The 19,779-nt window shown below is 41.1% G+C and overlaps 1 protein-coding gene across 1 annotated transcript; it reads right to left on the bottom strand.

Annotated features, from left to right (window-relative positions):
- Positions 1–14,540: 14,540 nt before the first annotated feature.
- LOC117260765 (uncharacterized) lies at positions 14,541–19,576 on the bottom strand. The gene is made up of 8 exons (XM_033632846.2): positions 18,863–19,576; positions 18,518–18,684; positions 18,254–18,390; positions 18,063–18,156; positions 17,862–17,973; positions 17,557–17,783; positions 17,291–17,460; positions 14,541–17,185 (listed from the first exon to the last, which is right to left on the bottom strand). Exons 1-7 carry the CDS (start codon positions 18,987–18,989, stop codon positions 17,314–17,316), a joined length of 1,011 nt encoding a protein of 336 aa, XP_033488737.2. The 5' UTR covers positions 18,990–19,576; the 3' UTR covers positions 14,541–17,185; positions 17,291–17,313.
- Between the last annotated feature and the right edge of the window lie 203 nt (positions 19,577–19,779).

Here is a 19,779-nt window from a genome sequence, read left to right as displayed (position 1 = left end):
GCAGAGGGCTTTCAATTGGAGTTGCAACATACCAGGCTGTTTTACCACTGTATTTAACCTGATTGAAAATTTGTATATTACTGTAGATCTTATGCAATTGTATTAGAGATTTTTTTTTGAGGACATTTGTTTCTCATGTGATGTGAGTGAAGTATAAGAATGTACATGTGCTTCTCACTCCAGGTCCCTGTGGAGACTGTGTCACACTGGTAGCATCTCCAATATTCATCTTTGATGCTCAGGATTACTGTTGACAGGTGGGGCGCTGGGTTGAGCTGCCCACGTAAAATGTGTGTGTGTGTGTGTGTGTGTGTGTGTGTGTGTGTGTGTGTGTGTGTGTGTGTGTGCGTGCGCGCGCAGTGTGTGGATTTGCCCATCACAGTGAGAGGATATTGATTTTAGTGCAGGTGCTGGCTGGTTAAAAGCACTGGTCTTTACTCTACATCTCAATCCTCAGTGCATACCACTCGCTGACAGCAGCTTTTTATTTGTTTATGCCAAAAGCATCACAGCTCTTATCCCTCAGCAGCCTTTTCCACACAAATCAATGAGAGCACGTCAACTTGGATTTTAGTTTGCTTTGACAACACACAAACACACACACTGCTGTTCACTTTTAAATGTATGTACACAAATGCGAGGATGAAGCAGCTCTTGATCTGAAAGTGTATTGAGACTGTTTGGTGTCCTGCAGGGTGACATGTTTACCATCTAAGAACAGGAAATACCCGCCAGGTACACTTGCTTTAGTTTACTGCGCTATCAAACACCAGCCAGTATCACCATGAAGTGCAGATACACAGGCACACACTCAGAGACCAACTTTTGTATTACATGTGAAGGTCTCTGTTGGTTGTTGCTACACATTCTGCCATGTATGTGAAGATTCATAATCATGCATCAACATTTTTAAAAGCACTGATTTGCCTGTCCACATAAGACTAATGCTTTCAAATGTATCCTCTCTAGTGATGTTTTCAAAACTCTTTGTATACAGGGTTGGAAATACTGACTTCTTGTGGCTGATAAAAAAAAAAAAAAAGACTTTTTTTGTGTTGACATGTCATGGATGTATTATGCTGGAATTTGACTACATGATATTTTGTCTTTTCGGTTGGTCACTTCGTCAGATTAGTCAATAATAGTGTTGTTAATTCTTCAGATCTCTGACCTGAGGATGAAAGTCAAATGGTTGAGGAGGAGCACCCTTAAGGACAACATATCCTCATACAATGGTTTGTATGACATCCTATGAATTAGCGCCCCACAAATGGCAAGTAAATTTACTGAGGTTAGGTTCAGGAAAAAAAACAATGTACCTTAAAGCCCGGTTCAGACTTAACATTTGCGAAAAGACAAAACCAAAAGAACTTTGCAGAGAAAACTTGCAGGGGTGTGAACTGGCCGGTCTGAACTCAACTCATGCTAGCTGATGGTGTTGCCTGCAACTCTGCTGGTCAAATTCCCGACAGCTGGTTTTACAATGTCAATCACGTCACCTGTTTCAACAGCCAATTGGCTTATAGTGATGTCCGCTGGTCAAGTCATAATGACTGCAGACGGTGTGGTCGCTTGCTGCGACAAGTGCTCTGTCCCCACCTAGCCCTCTGTTCCTGACCTCACAGTATGTGCTTACACCGTTAGTTGCATTGGTGTGAACCAGCAGGTTTTTAGAACGTTGCAGAATGATGCATTGCAAGTAGTTGCCTGTTTCAATTTGTCTCGTCAGAATCTTTGGTCTGAACTGGGCTTAAAATAACCCAAAGTTCACTCAGAGTTCATTAAGTTTCCTAATGACAGTATCGTGGGAAAGTCCTGTGTTTTGTAACCCAACCACCACCCCACCCTGCCTCCATCTTTACTCCCGAGGTTCTTATGATATCCCACAAATTAGTGCTCCATGAGTGAAGTTACCTATTTAACATAAAGTTACAGAATTAATATACAGTTATAGAGGTTATGGATTAGTTCACTCGGACTTCACCAAGTTCAGTACACCGCACCCCCCCAACACTCTCAGTGTTGGGGGAAAGTCCTGCGTCCACCATCACCTCAACCCGCAACCTGCCTCCTAATGCCTGGTTCACACAACACGATATCAGCCTGATTATAGCCCAACACCAACACAGCAACGTATGGTGTTGGCATGGATTATGAATGACAATGAGTGTTGTATGCAATAATCCATCATTTCATTTCTTGTAGTGTGTCAAGGTAAACAACAACTGACACCATGTCTGGGACGCCTCATGACGTTTCAAGAGGATGTCTAGCATGTTTGATTTTCTTTTTGTGGTTCACGATTTCTCCCGTCACAGCCGTCACTTTGACCAATAGAAACACAGAGCGATCTGCTGCCGTGGACAAGTGCATGTCAACAACCCCCCAGGCTTTTTGATATTTCCTCTAGGGATGTTACCACACAGAGTAAAAAGGAAAAAATTATGGTGTGAAACAGCAGAAGCATTTTAGCAACCCGCTGAGTACTTAGTTCTTCATAATGAGACAGACATAAAGTAAGCTTTTCCTTACCACAACTGCAGAGGGTACCAGCTTCATTTGAAACAGACTACATTATAAACAGGCCGTTATTTATTAATCCCTCTATATTTATTATTCCCTCTGTATATATATATATTTTTTTCAAACTCAACACTTCCTGTATCTGTTTCAAATTAAAAGTGCATTATAACTTCAGTTGAGAGAATCCCCTCATTTTCTAAACAGACTTTTATTGTGAAACATTTGCAGGAACTTGTTGTGGAGGATTCTATGACTTGCATGTTTGCATGCAGTAATTCAAATGTAGCTCCTACCATCTGGTGGCACTTTTTATGTTACCACAACAACATTCCAGCTGGCACATGAACACACACAGTGACTGAAATAATAGTAATTATAATAAAAATAGGACAGAATAACCAGATGACATCACACATGTCGTGAAAGACGACCAGGTATAATTGGAGTGGACCATCATGTAGTGTGTCACATCTGTTGGCCAAGTCACGGCATGATTTTATGACTCAGCAATCGCCTAATGTGACATAGTAACTGTCAGAATGGACAGAAATGTTGTGTAGTGCCTCCCTCTTTAATCCTGTCATCATATTGTTTATGTGATCGCAACCTTCCAAAATACGTGGGTTATGCACAAATTACTGGCTCATCATTACATGGGATATGTGCAGGTTTTGGTACATTACTTTTTGTGGGAAAAACTACAAGCAGTGCATGAGAACAGCCTGCCATAGGGCAACATACCCTCATACAATGCTTTGTATGATGTTCTACGAAAGTTACAGTACTAACGTATGGTTACAAAAGGTTAAGGTTTAAGCAAGTAAACATACTGTCATACAGTTTAGGAAAAGTAAAATGTTGATGACGCACCTTAAATTGACTAAGTTCTGAACACTGATGAAAGTATCATAGGAAAGTCCTGTGTTTTGTGACTCAACATTCCATCCCAACAAGCCAACCTGCCTGCCAAAGCAACCATTTGGGACCATTTCCTTTACTGCCATCAATGCATTGGTCACATGATCGCAGCTTTAAAAATGTAGTGGGTTATGGGGCATCGGTGGCTTAGTTGGTAGAGCAGGCACCCCATGTACAAGGCTGTTGCCACAGCGGCCCGGGTTCGAATCCAGCTTGTGGCCCTTTGCTGCATGTCATCCCCCTCTCTCTCTCCCCCTTTCATGCTTACCTGTCCTGTCCATTAAAGGCAAAATGCACCCCCCCCCAAAAAAAATACAAAATTTAGTGGGTTATGCACAAATAATCTCATCATTACGCTCTGGATGTGTATACATTTTGGTGTATTACTTTTCATAGGAAAATGTGAGCGGTGCATGGGAACAGCCTGGTTAAGGACAATGTATCCTCATACGATGGTTCATATGATACCCAATGAAAAGGCTCACACAGCAGCTCATATGATATCCTATAAAGAAGCACCCCATGAATGATGTTACATACTTAAAATGTAGTTACAGAAATTAACAGTGTCAAAGGATAAGGTTTAAGCAAGTTTTGTGACTGTGGTTAAAGCCACTACAAGGAACTTTTAACTGGATATGCAAAAGTCTCTCGTTTCTGCTGATGTCTGTGCGTGACCTACAACAGCAAATGAGACCATCAGTGTGAAGATAAGCTTTTTCTATATAGTGTATATCCATACCTTTAGGAAACTGTCTCCGGGTCCGCCCCAGGTCACTTCCAGGACGAAACGATTTACAGCACTCAGACAGCACACGTCATCTTACCGAGCTGCTTACATTTATAGTGACTCTTATAAATAGTCGCTACTCCTCCTCCTTGACCCGATGTCCGTGGGGAGTTAACATAGCAGCAATCATCAGGTAAAAGTTCTGTGAAAGCACTGGACTCACTAACAGTCAGTCACGACTCAGTCACACAGAGAAAATCCAATCCTCGGGAAGTCAGGAAATCCTTCAGGATAGACGTTTTGTTCGCTAGCCATCTAGCATTTACCAGCCCAATCCTGGCAGGAGCCGGCGTGTCCACGGCGTTAGCTGTCCGGGGAGCCACACACAGAGGCCACAGGTTGCGCAGATTCACCCCGCGCCAGCGGGGATGAGGAGAGCAGGGGCCGCAGGGCTGGAACACCTCATCCGGGCCGACGACAGGTACCAGCCAGGCGTCGACAGAGTCCAGAGAGTGCCGAGAAATAAAGAGGCGAGGCACTGCTCCATACTCAGTCCAAGAAGCCGTGGAAGTGCTCGCCAAACAGACCTTCAGCCTTACCAGCTGACCGCTTCGTTTACCCCGGCGGCAGTGGCGCCTACGCCGGAGAGGTGGAGCTGGGGCGCGGCACAGGTGAGCTGGGATCCCCGATAGGAGCAGGGGCAAAGTTTTCTCGTCTTGTTGTTTCATTCATCCCCAAAACAAACACATGCGCAAGCCAGGTAAGCGTCTTTATGACAATATGCACTAGAGCTCATGGGAAATGTAGGCTTCATTCCGGCAAAACATTACTGCTTTTGTCCACAGGGTCGCCAAAATCAACTCAAAATGAAAGTTCCTTGTAGGGGCTTTAAGTTAAGGAAAAGAAACAACGGTCTCCTGGGGAAAGTCCTGTGTTTTATGACCCATCCACTCCCCCAACCTGCCTCCTTACCAGACATTGGATCATTTCCTTCTTTACTCTTTTAGTGCATTTGCCACATGATTGCAGCCTTCCCAAATATGTGGGTTATACATTTTTTGTGCATTACTCTTCATAGGAACAATGCATGAGAACAGCTTACATAGGAGCACAGAGAGGAATGTGTCAGAGATTGTCAAACTCAGCAAGAGAAGCAAAACGTTTGTGACATTCTGGTTTTATGGCAGGACGTTGTAAGGCGAGCCCAAAGAACATGTGCATTAGTTGCACGTCATTACTCGAGTCACCAGTTAAAGACACCTTCAAGCAGGTAGCCCTGTTGCAATGGAGATGCAAATCCCTGCAGCGCTGGGTTGAAGGCCCAAACAAAGCCAAGCCAGGCCAAGCCACTGTCGAAAAGGGGTATTGGTTGCAAATGGGGGTTTTTTTCTCCCCAGTTTGGATAATATTCCTGCTGTAACATGTCCAGTTGTGAAGATATTGGTTGAGAACCTTTACTGGTGATTTTCACAGTAGAAAGTGCTGTTTTTTTTCCAATTCAATTCAATTCAGTTTTATTCATAAAGCCCAATATCACAAATCACAATTTGCCTCAGAGGGCTTTACAGCATACAACATCCCTCTCTTTGTCAATGCAGTCATTTCCCGGCTGTAATGACGGTGCAGAGACACTAAGATATGGAGGACCTGGAAACTCTGACCGGTTAGAGCAAACTGGGCTTTTTCAGGAGGGGGGCTTCAAAGAAACAGGCACTAAAGCGGAGCATCTCAGACAGTATGAAGAAAATAAAGGGGGTTTTTTTTACATTAAAAATGAACTATTTTCCCATGATTTTGTGTGTAAGTAACTCATGGGAACAATAATTTTTAAGTTTTTAAAACTTGAGAAGTACTGAGAGAGAGTGCTGCAGCCAGCAGCAGTGAAACAGGCTTCAATGTAACTGCTCGGACAGGTGCATCTGTTAATTAACGTCCAATAAAAGTGCAGGCTCAAGTTGTTATTTTGAGTGTCTTACAACATTACAGAAAGGAAAGGAAAACACTTTTTTGGTACCTATTCCTTATTCTGTTGTTTTGTGTCCAACTCTCACTAAAGGAGAAGTCCCTTTCTGGTATCTCACAGACTTTTACATTTGTCAAAATCAGCTAAATATTCAGCCATGACACTGAAAATATTTCAGATGAGATTAAGATATGCTTTCTGGACAGACCGGAACAAGCAAAAGCTACGGAAAAAAATGTTGTACTTCTCTGTAGAGTCCTCTTCATAATGTTGTCAGACACTCGCAATAACAATCTGAGCCTGTCAGTGGCAAAAACAAGCACCTGCTAGGAGTGGTTACATTGCAGCACTTTTACTCAATACTGGACTACTTTCAAACATTGTTGTTCCCACAAGTCACTTAGACAAAATAACACAGGATGATACGGTCCAGGTTAAAAAATGCCTTTAACCATGTAAACATGTTCTAGCAGAAACCCAAAACATAAGTATGAATCTGTAAATTGGTATAATAGGTTGTCCTTCATGTGGCTTTTCCACATAAGTTTTCAAATGTGACACGTTATTTGCCTCCTTCTGCTGAGTGAACCCAGAACAGGCTTACTGCCCATGGTGGTCGATGGGGGAAACATTTTTTTCCCCCTTTTACTACAAGTGGCAGCCATGTGCCCATTTCAGCCAAACTTCTTGTCCTTCATCTGGTAAATTGGAATGAACATACTGTCCTCAGTAGCCAACAGGGGATAAACATGGACAAAATAATGATGCAGCCTGTTTCCTGCTGTATATTGAGCGACAGCTGACAGACAGAGGTCATGTGAATTCTCCTGGAAAATCAGTCAGCAGGACATATATATGTATGTGTGTGTGTGTGTGTGTGTGCACAGAATTCACTACCAACAAAGTACATATGTACTCTTCATCACACCATGGCAACCTGATTTCTCTCACTCAAGGATGTTAATCTTTCTTCATTTTTGTCATTCAGCTGCACTTGCTTTGTGCTGGCTGCTTTATTGGACACTAACACTGTTGCTCAAACAAACATGTACACACAATGTCCTTCCCTGTTTCTAGTGTGTGTCTGTGTCTGCGTGTGTGTACCTGCAAGCATGAGTATGTGGACTGATTCTCTTTACAGTAGGGGTTGCATGCTGTGCTTGGCTTCTTGTTTCTGGTGTTGGAGTGCCCCCAAGTGGCCACAATAAGAGCTGTAACTGAAGCAGACTGACACCAGGGCCTTTATAAAACACACATTGCTGCAGAGGCGCATAACAAAGCATGCAGTCATGCGTGTGAACACCAACACTTGCACACTTACACTTGTACATGAACACACACACATCCTCATACACACACACACACACACACACACACACACCTGCCACCCCACAGTAAGCTGAATGTCAGCATCTTTTAGCAGGAGGCTAATAAATATCCCTAGCCCTCGGAGCTGTTTAAATTACCAGCATCTCACACTGTCTGCCTCCCAGTGTTTGTGTATGTGTGTGTGTGTGTGTGTGTGTGCACGTCAGATTAGGAGCGTGTGCGTGCGTGTGCTTTTGTTTCAATTCAATTATATCCATTGTGCCAGCCAGGCAAGATCAATCTTTCACGGAGGGTGAGAGCATTTCAGCAGATCAATCATTCAGGGAATCCAATAGTATTTCAAGCTCATCTATTTACAAATCAAATTAATCGTCATCCATTGTAAAGCAGCTGTAGCAAACAGGACACCACACAGGATGAGACTGTTGCTCCAAAGAGACAAAGCCATTGATTTTTTCTCAGGTGATACCCATTTGTTTTTGACATTTCACAGTACACGATGCTTTGGCTCCGGGCTGGTTATCAAAAGAAAGGAGTATATTTTCTTGGCATTTGCTTTCCTTGTGGGAATTTATTTCTTGTAGAGAAAACCTGCTCCCATGCAAATGTCAAATGTGACCTCTGCTGTGGAACTGTTGTGTGCTACACTATGATATTTACATTCAACAAAGTCTATTATCTAATCAGAGGTGCCTTGATTGGGCAGTTGCAGATTTTGGTACATAGAGGTTTGGGTACTGTGTAGAATTTTATTGTTTCTAATTCTACTAAATGATTGGTTCTTATCAAATCCTGTTTTTTTTTTCAGAAAACACTCATTTCCATCAGTTTTGTAACAGGATGAACATATTTTAAACACTTGGCACCACCCTTAGGAAAATACATATTTGTAAATGAAAATCAAAGTGAAGTGCTTTCTTAATATAATCTAAGGCAACTCACAGTTTGAACCTGGCAAACTCAACACAGGAGTTCAAATCCACAGTATGCAGTCCAGTCAGGAGAGACAGAAGAATGTGTAGATAGTGTGATAAGTATTAATATGCAATATGAATGTACAGATTAATAACAAATGATTTGTGCTGATTAATATCAAGAAGTCTTTGGCATTTGGATACCAGAGGGAGAAATTTTGTGATCGAGGGACATCTGAGCAGCAGCAAGACAATACCCTTATGGAGTCTAGACACTAGTAGTGGTGGTGTTGGCTGATGACCCTGAGGCTGCTGACTGCTGAGGGAGATGAGGCTGATGAATCTGTAAAGACTAGGTGGTGATGGGGAGGTGTAGGGCAAGCACTACTGCAGCAAGACAGAACTACAGCAGAAAGAGAACCTTATTTAAAATGAGGAGCAGTAAAATGATAGGTTGAGAGAGAGGCTTCAGTAGATGGCGGTCATCGCACTCCCTGTTTGGGTCAGAAAACGTTGTCGCAAGATCAGACTTAAAAGAAACTCTACTTTTGTAAATACCAGTATTTCAAAGATGCATGCTTGTGTTTTTCCAGAATTATGAACGAAGCAAGGTCCCAGCCACTACATACATTTCATCATGTTCATCATGTTCTGTTTAATGACATTGATCTTCTTCATTGGCTAGTTGCACTCAACATGGACATCAACACTCCATCCGCAAGCCTGGGACAATTTCGTGTTTGCGGTGAACATTTCTCCCCAGAGGATTATGTAAATCCCCCGCCAAATAAGCAGGAAAGACGCTTGCTGAATGCGCTGTTATATCCCATTATACAAGTCATGATACACAGTTGGATATCCAGATATAAGATATGAAATACTAGGGATAGTAACTATTGATATGTACTCCCATGATCTGTGTAACGTTACATTACTGGAAATATTTGTAAATGAGATGGGTTTTTTTGCTTTTAGCTACATACATCAGTAGAAGGTGATATCCTTACCAGCAGTGTTGGGGGTAATGCACTACTTATGAAGCTCAGCACAAGTTTAATCAGGAGGACTTTCTCTGTGCTCATTAGGGCTGACCCAAAAAATTCAAAGCTTCGAAGCTTCATTTGATGGCATGGGATTTACAAAAAAAAAATCGAAGCTTTAGCGCTTTTTTTCCATTTTTTGGGGGTAGGCCTTAAACGCAACACTAACGCCCACCAGTCCGATACTGACAGCGAGCGCACTCAGAGCTGGCAGACACATCCAAGAGGTCATCAGATGTGTGGTTGCACTTTGAAATATGCCCCGACAACCCCCAGAAAGCAGAGTGCCAGATTTGCCAAAAGCAATTGGCATATCACAACTCACCAACAAATTTGGGAAATCACTTGAAAAACGTAAGTATTAACTAGTAGGCCTAATATGCATTTTCCAGTTCCACCGGTCCACTCTGAGTCTGGTGTCAGAGACACTTCTGATGCTCTGAGTTGCGCATCTGTTTGATTGTGCTGCAGTGTGCGCCAAGGGTTTTAATTTAGTGTTCAATCAAAAGTTAAACACTACTTATCATATTTCACATCATATTTAATTATTCTTAATGGGCAATTGTAGCCAAGTACCATAATGGCATGCAAATAAAAACTCAGGTAAGTTCAATGTCTGGGCTGAGGCAAAAAGGTTGGGACTCAGTAGCGATGCAGTAACGAGACGTCTGTGTTTTTTTCCTTTCGTGTGGCTCAGAATCGCCTTCTCCCCCATGTTGGTGATGTCAAACGATTTCACACAAAGCTTGCATCTAGCTCTGTGTGTGAATTGGGAATCCTTGGCCAACCAGTATTTATATACGGTATCGTCAAGCCATCCATCCAAAAACTTGTATCTACCCATTGTGAACCACGTGAAACTCGTCTTCTTGTCGAAGGTGCAGTGTTGGAGTGAAACTTGATACCTGGGGGGCTGGAGGAGGGTCATGGGGCAGCGGACTGGACGTACCACTTGTCAATCAGGTAAAAGGGGCGGTATGTTTTCTGAGAGGTTTGCTCTCACACAAACTGTGCTTGGCCCGGCATAAAACACGATCTGGATTTATTGTTTATTTATTGTTTATTAGGATCCCCATTAGCTACAGCAAGGCTGCAGCTATTCTTCCTGGGGTCCTGGGGTCCGATTGTTTAAATTATTTTTGGAAATACCTATTTTTCTATTTTAGAAAACAGTATTTTAGAACAGTGGTAATAGTCTGGAAACAAAAATATTTTTCCATACTTTATTTTTCATTTTCCATACTTTTTAATACCTGAAAATTGATCAAATTTATTTCCATACTTTCCCATACTTTCCATACTTGCGTAGGAACCTTGTCTCTATTCTGCTGCTGTCAGCTATCATTTTAGGCAGAATCTTCACACCCTCCTCCACCCTGTTCACCTCTAGCCATCATATCCAAAGTCCAGGGAAAGATCAACAAAGGCTCATTCCTCTACTCATCAAGATCATCAGCTCTTCTCCATCCTCCTCTCATCTCATCTTCACCTCCTTGACCACCACCAGCGTCTAGACCGGGGGGGTTCCCTTTTCGACTATGGATTCATCACCCTCCTTAAATCATACCATCTCTACGGGGTCTAATCACCAAAGACTTTCCACATTTTAATTCATAATGCATTATGTTTTGGCAGTAACAAATTGATATAATACTTCACCAACAGAATTTCAGTTAATGTTTTTAAATTTACGATGAAACGTAATGCGTTACCATCGAAAATAAACTCTTTATTGTTTTTATTTTTCATTTACACAGATCTACTCCGCTCCACTCCCACCAGTGCATCACCAGAAAAAATATCACTGCAAGGTTATTGTGTCTTGTCATGCCATTACAGAGTTCATTATGGAAGGGTGCCCGTGATCGACACAATGTATACCATTCTGCTTTTGTGTAAGGCTGCTTGAAAGCAGTGGGGAGAAGAGTTACCCTCCAGTTTGTTTTTTCCTTGTCCCGATGATCAGCAAATCTGGGTGATGTTAGTATATATTGGATGTGTTTCCACTCACATCCCCTACAACTGCAGAGCAACGCCGGCACATGATTGTGTTCTTATGCGTAACTCTCTCTCTGTGCTGCTGTAGCTGACTGGCACACCAGGAACCGGCAGGTGGGTTCTCCAGGTCTGGTGTATTAATTTGCACTCCTCATAGTCAGTGTCAGAGTACTCAGATTACTTTTTTGTTGTAACTAGTAAAGTAACATGTTGTCCGTGACAGTTCCGTCTTTAAATACGTAATCCATTAGTTTGAGAACGAAAAGAAAATACTACAAAACAATACTAATCTACGAAGTCTGGGCCTGTCCCATTATGCGCGCTTGATCACACTTAGGCACTTGGACACTTGACGTGCACATCCATGTGCTTAGTGTATCCCATTTCTACAACGACCAAAAGTGAAGTGCGCTTGATTTGTACTTTAGCCACACTTATGGGAAGACCGCACCTGAGCGGTATTTGGCCAAGTACAAATCCCACAATGCATCAATGCTTCAATGCTGGTGAAGTCTGCCCACTATAGTTCAGTGAGTCTGCCATCATCGGGATTTCGACTGAGATGCCGCCGAAGAAAGTTCAATGTATGAAAAATGCTTTCATAAATTTAACTTTATATCATAGTCCCGTTCATATCATAGCGTCATGATGGTACATGTTAGAAAGCTTTGTTAATGTGTCTGTGGTGAGGAAATTCACATCAAGCTTTGCCCTGGAATTATTTACTAACGACAGAATTTATCTGAAATAGGGACCACAGAACAAACGTTCCAATTCGGAAAACGATTACCTGTTTACCGGGGCTAAAAATACTGCAGCTGATGGATACAGGTGAGTAGTTTGCTCTGTCATTTCTTTTGATTGATGTCTTTATTTCCAACATGACAAATATTATGAAACAGTAGTTAACTTAATTAATCCTTCCCCTTTTATTCACTAATTAATAACCTTTAACTTTCCTTTAGATATCCAATGTAGTGTTATATACGCCAGCATATTTACTGACTTTCTTAAATGCATGTAATAGAAATATCATGAATTGTTTATGTAGCAGCATGAAAATATATTCATATATCCATATACATACATACATCAGCACAACATAAATCACAGCTGCAGATCCCTGCTGATTATCCACACCTTTTTCATCCCTACATGAAAATTATTTCTTTATACCCTTTTCTAAACTGAATCATGTTTGGATAATGTTTTTGTTCGCGGAGAAAAACATCCAATGCGCAATGTAAGGGCCGTTGTCAAGTCTGTCCCAATTTCGTTTAAATATCCCCACGTACTTAGCCACTTAATACATGCTTGAACACGCTACAGGCTACGTGACCATCACATCATATTAAGGCAATCAATACTGATCGCCTTCAATATGATGTGATGGTCGTCTAAAAGGCGGTGTAAAATTTGCTCGACCCATCTGGAGCTCAGGTAATTTTGACCCTCAATCAGAGACCTGTAATTGCCATGTTTCTGGTCATCGGAGGCCAGACGATCAATAAAATATTCTTGAATACCTAAAACAAAACACAAACATGTGTTGTTGTTGTTTTTAGTCACGTAGCCTGTCCATAATGATTAAATGTCACGCTGCTAGCTTGCTAACGTCAGCACACGTAACGTATGCTAACGATATATTACACAGTGTTTAATGATACAGTCTATTATCTCCCTATTACTCTAATCTTTCCTGCTTATCGCTCAAACAAATGATTAATTTCTATATTAATATCGGTACTCATTTAAGATACCTTCATCAGTTACCGGAGGCCACCGTCTAACATCATCAATCCAGCTATACATGATGCTGTCATTGTAGAGAGTCAGTTCACAATGACAGCATAATGAATTGATGACTGACACGTCACCGCAGCAATGGCGCCGCCGCAAGATGGCCGCATACACAAATCGCTCGCTGAATTCATCTATATGCAAATGTACGTTCTGCATGGCAAAACGTCACCAAAGTGTGTGCGTAACCAAGCACACTCAGCCAAGTATGGAAAAATGGGACAGCCCCTCTGTCTTCATGGACAACTTCTTGTCAGGCAGTATGCAGCCACCTGCAGAAGTATCACTGGCAGTGATGTATCGCAGTTCTGATGTGTTTGTGTGCCACCAGAGTTACTCAGCGAGTGAGATGGTAGATAAAGCAACTTTTTCATTGTGAAAGTATTCACATTAGTTTGAATTTGCAGAAAAAAATAACAAGAATGTCACAGTGAAATGCAAACTGTGTCTGGGTGATAATATGTGTCTGTCAGCTGTGAAGAATTGAACTTCAAAATTTGAAGAAGCATCTCCCAGCTAAGCACTGCTCCCTAACGCTGGTGGCGAGGCCCATTAAGGAGGAGAGGGATGGCGGTGCTACAGCTCCGAAACAGCAATGACTGACTTTTAGCTCAGCCAATACTGTCACCCCGAGAAAGTTACATTTGCAGATCTACACAATGTGCTTTCCAGCTGTGATGATGGCAATGACAGTGGTTTTATCCTCCTTCCACACCACAGATGTGCGTTGCACACACTCAGTCTCATATCCACCACAGACATGGAGAAATTGCTGTCGTCAAACAGTGAAACAAGGGCAAAAGGACAAAAGTCCCATCTTCAAATGTTCTGCTCTATGGACCAAAGCTAGTAGTAGCTCAATGGTGGCAACAGAGACTGTGGAAAATTTTAGCGGGAGAAAGCTTCACAGTAAAAAACCGAGTGTCAATTTAACTCTTAGAGAGTTGAATTTAACTCCGTTTCAGATAACATTTGGTCCCACTCAAAAATAGAGTAAAATTTACTCTATGGCCAGTGTCAACTTTTCAGAGTTAATTCTACTCAATTCAGTGTCAAAATTAACAATGAAATGTGTAAAGATATTTAACACTGCGGTTTGTTCACACTGTTCAGAGTAATATGATTATTTTACTCCAAATTTAGTTTTTCAAATTACACTCTAATGCGTAATAATATTTAATTGATATTTCTCTACAGTGTTATTTTTTTACATCTAGGTCATATTTTACTATTATGCTATATTACTGAATTGCTGTGATCCAACCTATCAAATGGAAATAAACACAAACATACAATATTACAGTAACAGCATTTATTATGTTTTGTCAGTGAAATAACACAACAGTTACCCATACTTGCCTTGACTATAAACGTTATTTTTAAAACACAGTGCTCACCAGAGAAAACAATATGGTACAACAAAGAGAGCTGTGTCATTCCCTCCATATGACATTTGTATGCCAAAAGGCCTGGGATAATGCAGGTTGTCAACATGAAAGACAACAAAATCTTGCTTTGTCCTGGTCACCTCAAATGCATGGAAATGTTCTTGAAATGTTACTGTAAATAGAGGTGAAGTGAGCAACTATTTCTCATGCATTATCACAACTGACACAATCTGGTAAAAAAGAGGCATTTCAGATTCAACTTTGCCACAAATAACCAGATGTGGACAGTAAACAAAACCATTGTGTTTAGCCCAATTCACTTTCATAACTTGAACATTATTGGGCAGTTGCATTGACATGGCAATTCCAGAACCTCCTTTTACCATTTCTAAAGACACCATTTTTCCTGGACCAATGTCTAACCGACTAAAAGTTGTTGGAGATTGCCACATGTATGCCATATGATTCTGGTGTTTTTTAGCCAGCGTTTTGGTGATATTTCAATATGATTTGAGCTGTTTCTTCAAAAAAAATTGTGCTTACCTTCATAGCGCATGCACCAGCTATGAAGTACAGGTCCTATTTTCTGAATACAGCAGGGATAGTGGATAAGAAAATGGTGCTTTGGTAAATGTTTTTTTCTGGGGATACAATGTCTTGAACAGTTTGTGGTGTTCAACAATCAAGTGTTTTAAATATATACACAGACCTTGAGATAACATGGGAGAAAATACAATGTTTATTATTTGTAGTAATAAAAGAAGTAGGCCCCAACGTTGGTCAGTAGAGGTTACCAAATCTCCAAAAATGAGGGGAACATTACTCAATAAGCACCATGACTGAACCGCATTCAGTCCCAGATCATTAGACTCTCCACCTAAATTCACAGCCACTGGCCTATTGTTTCTTTCCATGAATCCATAATCAAAATTTTGTATTCTCGAATTCAGCTCCCCCAGTGTAACGTGTTGTTCTTTAAAATACAAAAACAACAGCTTCAGTTCATACTGGGCCACCCCTTCCAAAATGTCATGCATCACATCAACTGAGAAGTTCTCAGCTGTGTGAAAATATGTCAGTGAATTCAATAAGCACGAACTCTTCACACCAAATACGTAAGGAAGAGATGGATTACGAGCCATTTCTTGACAGTGAGCAGCGTGGGCGTCTTTGGTGCCTAACACTATTTTGGAAGAATCTTCAGAGAATTCTGTTTGAAAGTCATCTTTTTCAGCTAAACAAAACCTGCAACAGTACCTGGCACTGACAGACTCCACCAGACCAAACAAGCTATGTAAGCTTAAATTATCCCCCGTAACCTGTACCACACTACCACGAACACGGCCACCATATATTGGAATCTCAATACTATCAGTCTCTAACACTTTAATATCTCGAACAATAGGAGCAAGTATTTCACTAAAACCATACCGTTTAAGATCTTGTGCATGAAATAAGGCACACAGGTGTATGTTGGCCAAAAAAGAATTCCATTTCGGAGAGAAGTTTCTTAAGGTAAAATATATTGCACCTAGTTTATGAATACCTCGCTTGGAACCAAGAGGATTTGCAACCTCGAAGTCATCATACAACATTTGGATCTGCACTGTGTGTGCTTTTCAGTTGAAAACAGAGGATGAGTCTTAAATAAAGAACCATCACAAATATCTCTGAGTCTTGAGTCGTCAGTGGCTGAGCTTTTCAACATTTTTGCAATATACTGACTTTTAAATATTGACTCCAGTGTAGATAAAATTGGTACATGAATTTATCTTGAACAACTGTCTGATCATATGTTCCAGTCTCTTTATTTTGCCTTGTGTCAAATCTTGAGCCAATTACACATTCAACTGGTTCTACAATTCCACACTTGCCTGAGAAAAATTTTGATCACTTGTATTCTGAATTAAGAATTGTGAAAGGATTCTCTAATTCCTCAAAACATGCTTCAACTTTCTTGCACATTTCAGTTTCTCTTTCATCACTAAACACATGCTTAATGACAGTTTCTTTAGCATGCTGCTGGATATCTTGAACAATCTCTTGGAATCCATGGAAATCACTACAGAATTCACTACACTTTGGCCTACACCTGCTGCCTTTAAGTCAGAAATTACACTGCACAACTATTTACAAGGTTTGCTGAAGATAATTCTGGCTCAGCCTCTAAATATTCAGACGACCCGTCAACATCAGTGACACTACTTGTGTCAACACTTTGATGAGGTGAAAAATCACCTTCTTCTACAGACTCAAATGAACCACTTACATGACACTTGTTTAGATGCTTCCTAAAACCAGAAAAGCTGCCAAAAGAACATGAGCATCCCACTTGCCCACATTTAAGATGAAGAGTCTTGCCAGTACAGAGACGATGAATTACTTTAAGGTGCTTTATAAGGCTGTTTTGTCTACCATGGTCACTTTTGCAAAGAAAACACTTAATTGTGTGATCTCACGCACCATTCTTGCTCGCAACTCTGCAAATCTGGGAGTTTCTTTTCCTGGCCTCTTTCATCCTTGTGCAGATGGTGGTAGCAGATGTAGCAGCAGCAAGATAGCACACATGTCACTGTCCCAGCCTACAGAAAAACAAACATCAGGTTAGCGGTATGCCACATGTACATTAAATTGGCACAATTACATATATAACCAACAACAGCAATTATAAACAGTTCCAGTCATACCATTCTCAACTTCAGCAGCTGACTCAGCATTGCACATTAATTCCAAGAGCTCTGTGGCTGGCACCAGTCCATGGCTTTCCTTTAACTTTTGCTTTGAAATTGATGGGCCACCTTTCCAAGAATTTGTTGGCAGTGACCTCACCAAATAGGAGCCTGAAATCTTGTTCTATCTGTAATGCAAAAATACAGTGCATAGAAAGGAGTGATGAGTGACACTGCATGCTGCATGGGATATTTCAGTGATTCAACTAATGAAGATGTCTTACCAGTCTTGGTGTGTCCAGAAACCGTGGAGAGACTGAGAAGACATCTGCTGCTTTCTTTTCATCGTTGACCAGTGAATGACGATAACTGAAGGTAGTTTTCTTCTTCTCACGGACAGTGTCTTCATCAGCAGAGTGTTTCAAAACAGCAATAGCTGCTTCCACTTCCTCATTAGATAACACTTTGTCAGCGGTGAAGGGTCTGGGTTGACCATGGCCTGGCCCACCAACTTGAGAGAAAACACAATTTTAATGACTCCTGCCAACACATTTAATCAATATAATTTGTAACTAATAAGTAAACTTACTTTTGGGAGATTTGCTGACTGAGGCACCTCTGTCTTCTGCAGTTTTTCTTTGAATGGTCTTCAGCCGCCATGCAAGGTATCCTGAACCGCTCTCTGGATTGTAGAAATGTTCCTGTGTAATTAAATACATGCAGACGGATTATGCCATCAACATTTCTAAGGGCAATTGTGTTTAATGTTGTAAGGACCTTTTTTACTTACATATCCATGTTGTGAATATGGGTCTTCCAGATATGGAAACAGAGCAACTATCCCCTGTGCATACTTTACTCTGACACTTTTAGGGGGGGATTTCCTAATGTATGAATTCAATGATGACACTCAATTAGACACAATTAGAAACAATCCATAACTAATAATGTTTCTTTATAGCCTAAATGCATGATCCTTACCCATGTGTTTGTGTCATCTCAGCAGCAAGTATGTTTATCATCTGTCTTCTGGTCGCATCTTTCAGAGATTTGGTTTTTGCATACTCTTGCATGATGTGTTCACCACCAGGCTTTGGTGTTAGGATATTTTCAATCAACTTAAATGGAAATAAAATATGCAGTCAGAAAATTTTAAACCATACAACAGGAAAATAATTACATAAAAAGCACTTCTCAAATGGAACAACATCCAGATTGGACTGAACAACAATGTCCACTACCCACCGCTTGTGCCTCATAGTTTATGTGGCATGGCCTTTTAGGTTGACTTCCTTCAGCAGCGACTGCTTCTTCAAGAGGGTCACACGTGGTGAGGTTCAGAATGATGCTATGGTCAGATGCTGCTGAGCATGATGATAATGATGATGATGATGATGATGATAGAGAAGCATCTGTGCATTAAGGAATATGAACAAAACAGAAGTATATTAAATGAACTGCTGATCATCCCATCCAAACCTTTAAGTTTAATATGAACACATTTGTGAATTGTCAGTGATTACCAAGTGGCGATCCTGTATATTTTCTAAATATTTTTTTTATAAGACAGTCAGCTGATGGCTTGCTCACCTCCAAACACTGAGGTACCTCCAGACACACCCACCGGTGCTATCGGCCAGTGGGATGGCCTACCACGGCATTTTACACCGCTCAAAGTCCGCGAAATAGGCGCGCTTCCCCGTGGAATATCATCCATCCGGCCAAAGGCCTCAACTCAGAGATTCCGCCATGGATATCAAGGGATCCTACGGAGCCTCCACGCCCGAAACAATGCCGGAGCGTTACGGCATTCACACGCAGTCCCATGAGTTGGCAAAAGCCGGGGGTTACTTTCCGTTTCATAATTCCTTTTCTGGAACCTTCGGGCCGGGTTGACTTATTGTTTTGAAACTGAACTGAGTCAGAGCAAACAGTGGATTTTCTTTACCTCCTTGGTTGCAGGAAAACCTGCGGTGGAGTTTTCTTTTGTTTAGCGAACTGTGTGGATTGAACTGAATTGAACTGTGAACTGTGTGTTATTTGGAAATCCCGGAGTGGAGTTTTTTGTTTGAACTGGATTGAACTGACGGAGCGAAACATTTATTTTCTTTGGTGGAAAAAATATATACTTTCTTGAAACTGATTACTGTTGTATTTGTATTTTTGAAAATTGAGTATAATTCTTTTGTTCTACAGAAACCAGGTAAAAACAATTTAATTTTGGTGTTGAGGGACCTGTTTTATGGGTTTTATGGTTTCTTTGTGGGGTTTGACTGAGTAAAAGAAAAATATTTGTTTCATGTGTCAAACTGCTAAAAAGATATAGGCCTATTTTGTTTTATTGAAGACAAGATGAAGATATTGACTTGGTTTACATTTTGTGCCGCTGAACCACCGATAAGCTTTTTGGATGCTATTTTAATAAAAAACAAACCTTATGGGACAACTTGGCTGCATTCTTTTTTTTCCTTTCTTAATGCTTTGCAAAGTATCGGATTGGACTCGGT

Source organism: Epinephelus lanceolatus, chromosome 7, assembly GCF_041903045.1.
Source record: "Epinephelus lanceolatus isolate andai-2023 chromosome 7, ASM4190304v1, whole genome shotgun sequence".
NCBI lineage: Eukaryota > Metazoa > Chordata > Actinopteri > Perciformes > Serranidae > Epinephelus > Epinephelus lanceolatus.
The sequence above is the reverse complement of the archived record's forward strand: the minus strand, read 5'-3'. Positions and strand labels throughout refer to the sequence as shown.